This window comes from Pinus tabuliformis, chromosome 9 (assembly GCF_031772625.1).
Source record: "Pinus tabuliformis cultivar Carrire ecotype Pingquan chromosome 9, CPIR1, whole genome shotgun sequence".
NCBI classification, from domain to species: Eukaryota; Viridiplantae; Streptophyta; class Pinopsida; order Pinales; family Pinaceae; genus Pinus; species Pinus tabuliformis.
Genome location: NC_142307.1, coordinates 1405608275 through 1405621313, shown reverse-complemented (window position 1 = coordinate 1405621313; position 13039 = coordinate 1405608275). Strand labels below are relative to the sequence as shown.

Sequence of the window (13039 nt, the reverse complement as noted above, 5' to 3'; positions counted from 1 at the left end):
TTGCTTCATTTTTGAAGCCTATTCTTTTGTTGTTGTTGGATAACATGAAAGAGCTTAGTTTAAAGGGCCCACAAATTAGCTAAGAAAATGAATTTGTAATTGTGGGAAAAGAGTGGATGAAAATACTAAATCAATGAATTTGTAACAGTGTGAAACGAGGAGATGGAGGTGCACAAATGTCATACAATAGTGAATCTGTAAAGCTGTCAAAAGATGGAGGAGGATTGTACATTGTTATAGATTTTGTAATGAAAAATCCTAATTGGATCTTTTCAATCATGTATATGACCAAAAATATTCCACATTTATTAAACTTCAACCGTCACTACTTTTATTTTTATTTAAAAATTGTAAATTCTGAAATCCCTACTCTAAAATAGACCACATCTATCAAAAATTGTAAATTCTAAAATCCTACTTTAAAATAGACCACATCTATCGACATAATAAGAATAGATAAAAACTAAAACATAAAAAATAAATTATAACCTTAAAAAGTAATTAATGATAAAAATTCACCTAAATTTTACTAATTATATGAAAAAGTGGTGAGGTAAAAATTACCACCACTACAACCAATTTTACCCAATTACATTATAGATTAAAGAGTGGTGAGGTAAAAAAGTTGAGCCATTCCAACCGTAACAACAAGAAGATTACCTGTCAAATCACAAATCAAATCAAATCGATATTTTGCCACAAACTGGTGGAGCAGCAGGAGGAAGCGTTCCATAAACTCATCACAATCTTTTTCCCAATTGGCTTCCCACTACCCATTATCCATAACGTGATTTATTATTATAATAATAATAAAAATATATATATATATTCAAAAGTCCCCTTCCATAATTAGACTGACAGTGTGAACGGTGGAGATGAGTGACAGCCAGATCTGTGACCGTCCATGGAAAGAAACCGCGTGGGGGTTACCCATTCAAACCGCCTCACAAGGACAACTAGGCATTTAATGTTACGCGGAATTGTGAATCACCACGCGTCTTCCGCAACAAAATTTAAAAAAAAATAGTAATTAAATAGGTTAATTATGAAACATAATGTGTCGGTGGCTGCCAGCTGGCAAAAAGGCGAATGTGCCAAGTAAGATCCAGCTTTCAACCAGTTATCAGCTGTTTCTCGAACAGTGGTTTTTCGGTGGGCTCTGGTAAGAACACGGCGACCGGCAAGGGAAACCCAGGGTTTGAAGTAACATGTAGAACGGAAATAAATGCCGTGATATGTGCTGGCCTGGCTTGGCTGGAACGCTTGGGAAGAAAAGCGGTTTGGCGGAGTCCAGGATGGGGTATCGAGTATTTTATATAAATATACTTGCCTGGCAACGGCCGGAATGGTTTTTTGTGGAGTGTTTTACCCACTTGCCCTTCCCAATTTCCTTCAAACTGAAGAAGTGCACTCGTCTCGAGTGTTCTCTGTTGGCAAGAAGGAAAGTCTGGCTTTTTCCCAAAACAATAAAAGCTGCATTTAACGTCCGCCTGTGGAGGCACGGGGCGCGGCTTCTTCCATAAGGGAATCCAACAGAGGAACCCTAGGGTAGGGCAGGGTTGGGGTAAATAATTGCCGAGCTCCTTATATTTTATTTCGTTTTCTTGTTCTTGTTGTTGTTGGTGGCGTAGTTGGTCGACCAAATCGCTGTTGCATCGTGGTGGGTACGGTGGTCTGTTCTGCAACTGAACTCAACTGTTGTTGTTGCTTCATTGAGATTGGGATTGGGATTGGGATTGGGATTGGTGATTTTAGTTGGATTCCATTTGTGGAGTTGCATTTCTGTGGGGAAGGGGAGAGGAATTGTGTGAGTAATGGGAGATTCCAGCGGCTCTGTTTCTGTGGATGTCGAAATGATTCCTTGGGGTGGGCAGGTAAATGCACTGTGCAGGTTTTTCATTGAGATAAAAATGCCCTGCTAATTGGATCTCAGTTTGCATTCACCTTCATATTCGGTTCTGTAGAGATTATGTACAGGCATTGAGGAAAATTGCGAGACATTGTGCTGGGTGTCCTAAATTTTGTCTGTGAATGCCTTTTATGGGTTTGCCTTTGTTGTGTGTCAGACCAGCAGTGCCACTTGGGGGTTTCTTTTAACTTTTGAACCGTTTTGCCTGCAAATGCGTCTTGGCTTACATTATTGTAATGGTGTGACTTTGAATGCAGGAGCATGTTGTGCAGACTAGCCATGGGCCAATCTCTGTTTTTGTATGCGGAGACCAGGAGAAGCCTGCCCTTGTTACTTATTCGGATGTTGCCTTGAACTGTGAGTTTCATCTCTGTATCTTATTGACATGATTCCTAGCGTCTTGCAGATTGATTACATCAGTCATTTCACACAAAGGCAATGTTTGCGCAATTTGCATGATGGTTGTGCTTTGCTGGTAGCCCTGTATAAGTTATTGAGCCCACTGTGGGCATTTGTCATGGTAGCTTCTATTCTATTATTTGAGATAATCTGAAGCAATGATGAAATTTCCATATGTTCTTTTGCATTCGAAAAAATGACTCTGTAAACATGGATCATTATTTGTATATTGGTGATCAACTTACGATCTCGATACATTTCCATGCCCACCATCTCTACACCGATTTCAGGTTTGATTAATTCCTCAAATTTCCTGTCATGGTGGACATGGAGTGAATCTTAGACTATATTGTATTTGTTCAATCACCATACTCAAAATCACTTTGTAGTTTGCCCTGATAGCATCCTGGTGTAGCAAACTCTTGATGACATCTCATTTTCGCAAGTGTCTCTTGCATTTTTTTTTCCATTTATGAAATCATTTGCTTTTATTGATTGCCGCTCTCTTGGTGTTTCCTTTTCTCTTCAACGATACTGTTAATGCATTCAGACATGCAATGTGCATTCTGGGCTAATGATGAAATTATTGAACTTACTTCTTTAAAGCAGTATTTCACACCAACAAGTTTTTGCTAATCTGGCAAGCAATGAGTGGAAATATGTTGATGGGCTGATGCCATTTCTGTGGTTATTGTAACATCTTCTTTTTCTTCCACAGCAATACATTACATTGATGAAATAAGAATTTCAAGTTTTGTAAATTAATGAAATCAATTGATTGATAGAACCTTGTGATTAACCGTGTAATTTGTATACTAACTGGTCCGGCATCTATTTGTTTCTTGAACAGACATGTCATGCTTTCAAGGGTTGTTCTTCTTCCCTGAGGCTGCTTCGTTATTCTTTCACAATTTCTGTATCTATCATATTGATGCACCTGGACATGAGGTTCGTATTGGTACTTTATTTGTTTTCAGGTCAACGAATGTACTTTTTTCTCTGTTTATGGTTGCAGTCTATCCAAATGTATGATGTTTTTCTGATATTTGAACTAGATTTAGTAATTGCACTCTTAAAGGGCAATGGTATGCTCACATCATGTTATTTTTCTGCCTTGTTTTAAGAGTTCTTGCAGTTAGGAGCTGCTGCAATTTCTTCTGATATTGCTATACCTACTGTGGACGATCTTGCGGAGCAGGTTGCTGAAGTGCTTGATTACTTTGGGTAATCTTGGAATTCAGCCATATCTATTTTATTCCATGTATTTGTATCAGTAAGTTATAGCAAAATTGTGTTGTTTTGTTTTTCTAATTGTTTTGTCTTGACAGTCTTGGAGGAGTTATATGCATGGGTGTGACTGCAGGGGCCTACATTCTCACTCTTTTTGCGGTGAGTGAAACCCTTGAAGCTAACTTGTCTCTAGCTCATGCTTTTATTTATGGACTATGCAATTGGGCTATATCGACTGCTATTTCTTTAATTTTTTATTCCCTTGCTGTTTCTTCTTATGCTTTCTATCTGTTAGTGGTTTGAGGTCACTTACGTTCTGTGTGGTTCCTGATTCCCTATAATGCAGTTGAAATACAGAGAACGAGTTCTTGGTCTCATTCTCATCTCCCCTCTTTGTCAAGCACCTTCTTGGACTGAGTGGTTTTATAACAAGGTTTGCTTCCTACAAATCTTTTATTTTGTGCAGATTCTACTGTACTCGATTCTGGTTTTCGAATGTTTGTTCTGATAGATATTAGCCTCATGCTGATCGTGTTTTTGCAGGTGATGATGAATTTGCTTTACTTTTATGGCATGTGTGGAATTGTCAAAGAAAGTTTACTTCAACGGTATTTTAGCCAGGTAATTTAAATAATCCATTGCTTTCGTTTCTTTTTCCATGGGGTTTCCAACCCTGTTTTCATTCTGATTATTCTGTTTACACCGTTGGAACCATTGTGGGTATGGCAGGAAGTGCGCTGCAATATACAAGGTTTGGAGTCTGATATTGTGCAGGCTTGCAGAAGGGTAAGCATCCTTTGCACTGAAATATGTACTTTATGGAATTGGGGTTCAAGGTCTCTGACTTTGTGGATTTCATCTTATTTACCCTTTGTTGTGGAATACTTTCTAACTTCCGATGGTGTTGTGTACACAGCTGCTGGATGAGAGGCAGAGCAGTAATGTTATGCGCTTTATGCAAGTGATGAGTCGGTAAGTTTCAAATTTGTGAAATAATTTCTTATGTTTTGAGAAGCAGTTTTATGTTTGAACTTCCTGATCGAATTCCCATTAGAGATTTCTCCATATTCTACCAACTTCCTGTAGAAGAGGCTTGAGAATTTTCTGTCAATTCATTGATGGTTTGCCTTCAGTGAAGGCTAGGTGTCCCTGTGAATAACGTGTGTTTTGTTTTTTCATTTTTCTTCTAAGAAAACTGATACTTTTTTTGCCTTAGAAGAAAATCATCTACTTTTTCATATTGAAAATAAAAAAATATACATTACATATATTTCACCTGAAGTTTATAACAAAACAACATCATATAAGCTGTCCATTTGACTGAATAAGACTAGTAAAAGATATGTCTCCAAGGTAGCACCTTCCATCAAAAAGTTGATACCATGAGCTCCCTTGCCCATCACACCTGTTTTTTGATAGACAATCTGCAACTTGGTTCTAATCCCTCATCGCATGCTGGGAGGAGCAAGACTGAAAGTGAGTCTCGAGGCCCAAAACTTACTGAAACACGTCATACAAACCTAGTCTTCCATGCTCCATTTTGCCCTCAAGGCTCATATGACTAAATTTGAATCGCCAAATATCTAAAGGCTCCTTGTATCCATCTCCAAAACCGAAGACATAAGAATTAATGGTGCCTTCAGTTTAACATCATTTTTAGAGCTTCTACCAACCCAAATTGTGATTCAAAGATGGGGAGTGTTCCTCCAGTCCCAACTAAGATACCTTTACAAGCATGTAGGGCAACGGCATGAGATCAAGCTTCTGCATTCAACGTATTACATTCTTTTTAAAGGATTACTATATTGTTTTATTTCCTTTTCTTGCATCCTAATCTTTTGTTCCATTAGTTTCCCTGTTGTGCTGGAGGGGAAGGATGGTATTATACCTAACCTAGAGTGTCATGTATTATACCATACATGATATTATCTTTTCATGTTCTGAATAATTCAATGGTGTCTGCTACTGGTAAAATGCAATGTGAGATCAGATATTACTTAGTGAAGGTTAACACAAGAGAGATAAAACAAAGTGGTGGTTTGTTACTCGTTTCAATTTGTGTGAAATGATGATAAGCAATGTATGCATCTCCAATTGCTTTTCGGAAATGGGGCAGATTTTGACACGGGCCTGCATCTGGATTAATGTTGTCTGCAGGAGATATGATCTGACAGAAGGGTTGAAGAAATTGCAGTGTAGGACACTCATATTTGTGGGAGAAAACTCTCCATTTCATTCAGAAGCTCTTCACATGTGTGCCAAAATGGACAAAAAATTCAATGCATTGGTTGAGGTGATAACATTTCACTTTCTCAAAGTTGGTCTTTAAGATACTAAAACTTTCCTGTAGAGGCAAACTGACATCAACAGGGCTGACATAATTGTTATTAATGCATGACAGGTCCAAGCTTGTGGATCACTTGTGACAGAGGAACAACCCCATGCAATGTTAATCCCAATTGAATACTTTCTGATGGGATATGGCTTTTACAGGCCTCCTCCCCAGTTATTTTGCAGCTATGGGACTAGCCCCAGTCCAACCAGTCCTTTAAGTCCGTCTTGCATCTCAGCTGAATTGCTGTCTCCTGAAAGTTTAGGTCTGAAGTTAAAACCGATCAAAACACGTGTTGCAGCTATGGATGATTAAGGTGGACACTTCTTGCCGTAGCAACAAACGCCATCTGATGGAGTTGAAGAAGAACCAGCAAGACTTGGTGGTTCTTATTATTGTTTTATCTGTTGTGGGATTTCACAACTGGTGAATAAGTCATGCTAGTCTTGGATATGGGATTAAGTCACACCACTCTTCAGTAAGGCGTCCAAGATGCGGACATTTTGACTAATGAAACTATGTGGAGTCCAAGGAAGAAGTCATCCGCGATCGAGGCATAGTGTTTAAATTTTGAGGTTTGCTTCTGAGTTTTCGGGATTCTTACCATTCGGCAGCCAACATTGGAGAGTAACAAGTTCAGGATATTCTAGCATTCGATGCGGCAATTCTCATCTGTAGATAAATTTGAGAGATTTTTGAATCCTTTGCAGCCGAAGTAGTTCAGGGAACAATTTTTGTGATCAATTGTAAAACTACACAGTTATACCATTTTAATTGCGCTGATTAATAAAATGTGCATCCTATTGCTATTTTGACAACGGCAGTAATACATAGTTTTATTGAATTTATTGAGATGGTTAATCTCATTACATAAGGGTATCAGGTTTATACAAATCTCATGCATGAAATGGAGTCTCAGTGCACCTATGAAGCACTGAAAGTTGAATTATGCTTTAATGTATAACTTAACATTTATCTAAAACAGTTTTGTGTATTTGGAAATTAGTAGATGATTGGGCATTAAGTAGGATGGTTATTATTTTAATAACCCATTTCCACATTTTTAGAGGTACGTAGTTTGTCAAATCAATCAATCAACCCCCCGACATCCACCGTAAAGTTTGCATACGGAAGAATAATTAACTGCACTATTGGCTCATCTTCCCATAGTAGCCCACTTTTGGAGGGGGGAGGGCGTTTGTAAAATTTACATATGGACGAAAATTATTCCTTTACCAACTAACAGTATTGACCCATTCTCCCATAAGTTAACACCTTACCCGGAGATTATGTTGCTCTTGCTTGTTAGTCTTACATGGAAGCAAGATCCAACCTATTTCCGAACGTGAAAATCTTGCTTGTTAGTCTTACATGGAAGCAAGAACCACTCTATTTCCGAATGTGAAAATATTAGAGGGGGAGGTTAAAATGTTGAGCAGCTCATGTTTCTTGATGTTGTGCTACATGCAAGATCCTCTTTATTTTGGTATGTGAAAATATTGAGTGGGAGGTTAAAATGTTGAGCAACTTGTGTTTTGATGAGATGTTGTGCAACATGTAAGTAGGTTACTTGTGCAGGGGGAGGGCGTTTGTAAAATTTACATATGGACGAAAATTATTCCTTTACCAACTAACAGTATTGACCCATTCTCCCATAAGTTAACACCTTACCCGGGGAGATTATGTTGCTATTGCTTGTTAGTCTTACATGGAAGCAAGATCCAACCTATTTCCGAACGTGAAAATCTTGCTTGTTAGTCTTACATGGAAGCAAGAACCACTCTATTTCCGAATGTGAAAATATTAGAGGGGGAGGTTAAAATGTTGAGTAGCTCATGTTTCTTGATGTTGTGCTACATGCAAGATCCTCTTTATTTTGGTATGTGAAAATATTGAGTGGGAGGTTAAAATGTTGAGCAACTTGTGTTTTGTGTTTTGATGAGATGTTGTGCAACATGTAAGTAGGTTACTTGTGCAGGGGAAGAAGTTATTGGTATGCCACTTTGAGAAAGTTAAGAAGGGAGAGCATAATGCACATACAAAGGTGGTTTGATCTTGTGAAAGTGATTATTTCAAACATAATACAAAGGTGGTTTGATCTTGTGAAAGTGATTATTTCAAACATATTGTGTATATGCAAAATGTGGAAGTGGTGATGGCGTAATGGTTGGTCATGCTTTTAGATGTTATGTTTATATGCAAGTGGGTTACTTGTCCATTTGGGGAAAAATTTATATATGGATGAAAATTATCCCTTCACCAACTAACACTATTGACCCGCCATAGTCTAACTAGCTGGAGGAATTGCCCGAAAAGTTATGGAAATTCCGGTCATATTTAGAGAAAATCTGGCAAGTATTTTTGTAAATCCAAGTTATAATTGTTAAACTTCAAGATTTTAGGTGTCCTAGACGTTTTTGATGGTGCTGAATCCATTTCCACCATCAAAAACACGATTCAAAGATTGCCTCTATAAGATTTTTTGAAATTTTTTTGCTCGGATTCTGGCACTTTTGGCCGTCCGGGCAATTCCTTTGCCGCGGTAGACCACTCCCTATTGACCCATTCTCCCATAAGTTAACACCTTACCTTGAGAATGGAATGGAGGTCATGTGCTTGTTACCATTGCTTCTCTTACATGGAAGCAAGGTCCACTCTATTTCATATGTGAAAATGTTGAGTGGGAGGTTAAGAGCATGTTTCGAGATGTTGTGCTACATGCAAGTGGGTTAATTGTCCATTTGGGGAAGAAGTTATTAATATGCCATCTTGAGAAACTTAAGAAGGGAGGGCATAATGTGCACACAAAGGTGGTTTAATCACGTGAAAGTGGTCATTTCAACACATTGTGTATGTGCAAAATGTGGAAGTGGTGATGGCATATTGTGGTTGGTCATTTTTCTAGATGATATGCTTACATGAAAGTGGGTTACGAGTCCATTTGGGAAAAAGTTATAAATATGCCATCTTGAGAAAGTTAAGAAGGGAGAGCATAATGTGTACATAAAGGTGGTTTGATCTTGTGAGATGTGGAAGTGGTGATGGCATAGTGGTTTGACTTTGTTGAAATGGTTGTGTGATACAATGTATATGTGCATAAGTTGTAATTACTCTAGTAAAGGAATAGAAGTTGAAGATGGTTGTAAGAAACCTTATTGCTTAAATTGGTGTTAACAATTGTATTTGTACAAAAATGTGTAAGCACAATGCACACAAAAAGGTGGTTTGATCTTGTGAAGGTGGTCATCTAAACACATTATATATATGCAAAATGGCATAGTGGTTTGTTGAAGTGGCCATATCAAACTCATTAATTATGTACAAAATATGTATTTGCTCTAAAGTGGGAATATAAGTTGAAGATGGTTGTAACAATTGATGTTTCTTGTTGTTGACCATGTGAAATTGGTTATCTCCAACATGTGTAATTGCTTTAGTGATGGTATGGATGTGGAAGATGGTTACAAGATGTTGGTTGCTAAATTTGACACGAACATTTTGAGATACTAGCAAGGAGGCTAGTTGGGAGTAAATGACACATCTCTCTAACAATAAGGCCAACCTTGAGTAGAAGAGCTAGTGAAATGTGTGTTATTAGTAGTAGCATGTAGTAAGGATAACAAGTGGCTTATTATTTGTCGCCTTGGCAAGAGGTTAGTCAAACTTTGTTATTTAGAGCCATTAGAAATATTGAGTGGGTTATTTTTTTGGAGTTTAGATTGTGAGTGAGCCATTGTTGTGCCATTGCTAGTTTGTCTTGCATTGTGTGAGGTCAAGGATGGGAATTTGTAGTTGTGTTGATATTCAAGGGTTTTTTTTGTGTTGCTTTGTACAAGTTGAGTTGAAAATATTAGTTATGACTCTTGTAATCGTTCTCTTCACTTTCATGCTATGGTTGGTTCTAGGTTTGCATGTTGATTAAGCTTTGGCTTGTTAGATTTTGCTATATATTGTGTGTGTGAATTAAGAGATCCATAAGAAAACTACTCTAAGTGGTTGATGGAGATTTTTGTACAAGTATGTGACAATACCAAATAGGGAAACCATTGAGTTGAAGGAGTAGTTTATGCGTACTAGTAGGGACAATACCAAATTGTTCAACCATTGAGTTGTTCAAGTAGCTTACGTGTAATAGTAGAGGTGATACCAAATAGTGCAATCATCAAGTTGCTCAAGTGGTTTAGGTGTCAGAATTATGTCTCTTTGAAGATCTCCATGGTCCCAACATTCATAATGAGAGATGTCTATTAAATGACATGTGAGTGATTTGCTAATATATGTCCATTTAGTCAATTGGGTTTATCTTGGGTGGTTGGGAGAAATGATTGTTATCCTCCCCATCTAGGTTCAATTCCCGCAAGTGACATGATGAAATTTGATGTAATAGCTTTGTGCCCTCATGTGATGAATGAATAGCTAGAAACATGTACATTCATCATATGGAATATACATATATTTATCTATAAAAAAAATAATCAATTGATCAATCAATCAACTCTTTATAAGAAATTTCCTTTTATAAGTTGTACTTTGGAGGATATGCAAAAATTTGCCACCTTTGAGAAGATGTGCATATAAATCATCATTGGGTTATCTACACTAGAATTTTTTTTTAAGAAGAGGGAAAGTGTTGAAAGGGTTGCTACTAAATCTTATTGAGGAAGGATGATGTAAAACTATTATATACATATATACATATATTACATCAATGAATTGTGACCCTACATGAATAATGAGTAATTATTAGTTTCTATAGGATATAATTACACTCATTGTACCTATAGATGTATATAATGTAGACTATATCTCTATAGTGTTACCCTTTGGAGTCATTTAGGTTTATTCTCCTAATTATTTGGGAGGGGTTGTGCAACTCATCATTGTACTTTGGAGATATGCTTTTACATTACAATTGGTGTATTCAATGTATTGTTCTATTTCTATTTAGCTACTTCATACCAAGTGTTATTGGAATGAATAATGCTTAGATTTACACACTTTGATTCCTCCAAGAGGGCTCATTCCCCAACTCACTGCATATATGAATGGAGGAGCATCATGATCCTCGAAGTTAGTGAAGGGCACCAACATCTTGAAATGTATTTGAATGGTGCTAAATGACTATGTGGAGGCTCTCCATGTGCCCACAAGGGCAAGTTTGGAGCCAAAATGATGCTTTCATGTTCCTTACAAGATTAAGGCATTGCTTAGGGGCACTAATGTCCTCCCTGGGGTTGAAGGTTTTCTAAAACAAAACTATTTTGTGAAGCTCTTCCATTGGAGGTATCATTGCACTAAAAATAAGTGGTATGTCTCCAATTTATTCTTTGAAGAAAGTATCAAGTTGCCCAAAAATGAGATTGCTTTTCTTTTGAAAGCATCCAACATATGACATGGTTTTTAAGAGATTGGGAGGTGAACATGTCTCCTATTGACACTCTCTTTCATCCACAAACTTATGCATACAATGTTTAGATATATGTAGATATCAATAGGTAATGTCTACAATTGATAATTATGTGACATATGGGGAACAATTTTTAGTCTCCACCTTCTCTATTTTTTTTAACAATTTTTTTCCTTTATAGAACAATAAACATCACAATTTATCGAATCATTTCTTCTTAATATTTGTATGTGTTAATATCATGTTTACTCGCTAAGACTTGAAGTTCATATGAAAATAAAACATGGAAAATGAAAATTAAACTTCCCATATAAAATTTGATCTTTCCAAAAATTAGTCAATTAAATTTGGGACCATATTATTGAATCCCTTCACACATAACAATTATCACTTAGATTTGAACTTCACTATGATACCATGTTTAGTGCTTGTTTATGCTTCCCAAGAATCAAAACACAGACACACACACACACATTATTTAACAAGTGAATTAAAACATTAAGTAATGTATTCAACAAATGTAAATACTAGAAATAAGGACGTTTACATATCAAACTTTTTAATTTGCAGTGTGATGAAGGGAAGCTTGGTTCAACATTTTCTTAGAGACAAGTTCCTTTATGGGGAAACAAATGCAACATTATCACTTTTCCCCCTAACATTGTACCTCCAGTTTCCAAGATAAACTTTGTGAAGGGGTTTTGAGTCTTCATACTTTTCATTGGTTAATCATTCACCCCCAATTCTAGCTTGCAATTAAATCCATAAACCTCTTTCACTGAACACGTTTTGGAAATTTATTCACAATATGACTAAATCTTATAAACTAATTTTGCTAACATCTCGATGATGATTTCCAAGTGTCATAGCTACTATGCATAATTTCCAAGTGTCATCATTGTTGTGCATTCTTTCCAAGGATCATGGCTAGTATGGATTCTTTCCATGTCATCATGGATGCGCATGATTTCCAAGCATTATGGCTAGTATGGATTCTTTCCAAGTGTCGTCACTAATGTGTATGGATGACAAGTTTAATATCACACTTTATGGGCATCTCTTCAAGTACTATATCAATACATCATGTCTCTCGTTGTGATTTTAACAAGTATCAAGTACCATATCACACAAAATCATTACAATGTTATCACATCAATAACAAGAAGTGTCATACTATGATTTAAAAGAGTCCCACAACGAAATTAAAAGATCCAGAAGTGGTGCAACAAAGTATTTAAGCTCATCTTAATCCCATTTTAACCCCAATTGGTGAATTGCAAGTCAACTCAATCCAAACCTAGAATTTTAACATGTATGAAGGAGGTAGTGATTTTTGGTTCACACATAGTCTCGCATGAGCATTATTAACCTGAACTCCTTTGTGTTTGCATGCATTTTTTTGAATAGTATTATTTGTAGAATTGGATGGCTCCCATGATTTGAGAATGGTACTGTGGGACTCAATGGTAAATGAGTAATTCACATAAGATCTGCATAAATTAAAATTAGTCAAATCAATATAGAATCACGTTACCATATTAGTGCTAGAGATTACACAACTCACACTTATGTGATAAACACTACATGGACACACTTTGCACCACTTGCATCAAATAGTCAACTATAAGTGCTAGATAAAGCATATTCCACTACATATGCCATAAACACCAAACATGCATTACATGTAACATATCTAACATAGACTGTTAACTACATATTTTGTGCCACTTAATATGCCATGCATGCAAGAGGCACCTATTAG

The 13039-nt window shown here is 36.7% G+C and overlaps 1 protein-coding gene across 1 annotated transcript; it reads left to right on the top strand.

Moving 5' to 3' along the window:
• Window positions 1–1167: 1167 nt before the first annotated feature.
• On the top strand, window positions 1168–6688 carry LOC149153816 (protein NDL1-like). Its single transcript, XM_089446037.1, has 11 exons — window positions 1168–1874; window positions 2167–2266; window positions 3159–3256; window positions 3444–3532; window positions 3637–3697; window positions 3885–3971; window positions 4082–4159; window positions 4268–4324; window positions 4455–4510; window positions 5696–5831; window positions 5940–6688. Exons 1-11 carry the CDS (start codon window positions 1815–1817, stop codon window positions 6183–6185), a joined length of 1068 nt encoding a protein of 355 aa, XP_089302163.1. The 5' UTR covers window positions 1168–1814; the 3' UTR covers window positions 6186–6688.
• Window positions 6689–13039: the final 6351 nt, after the last annotated feature.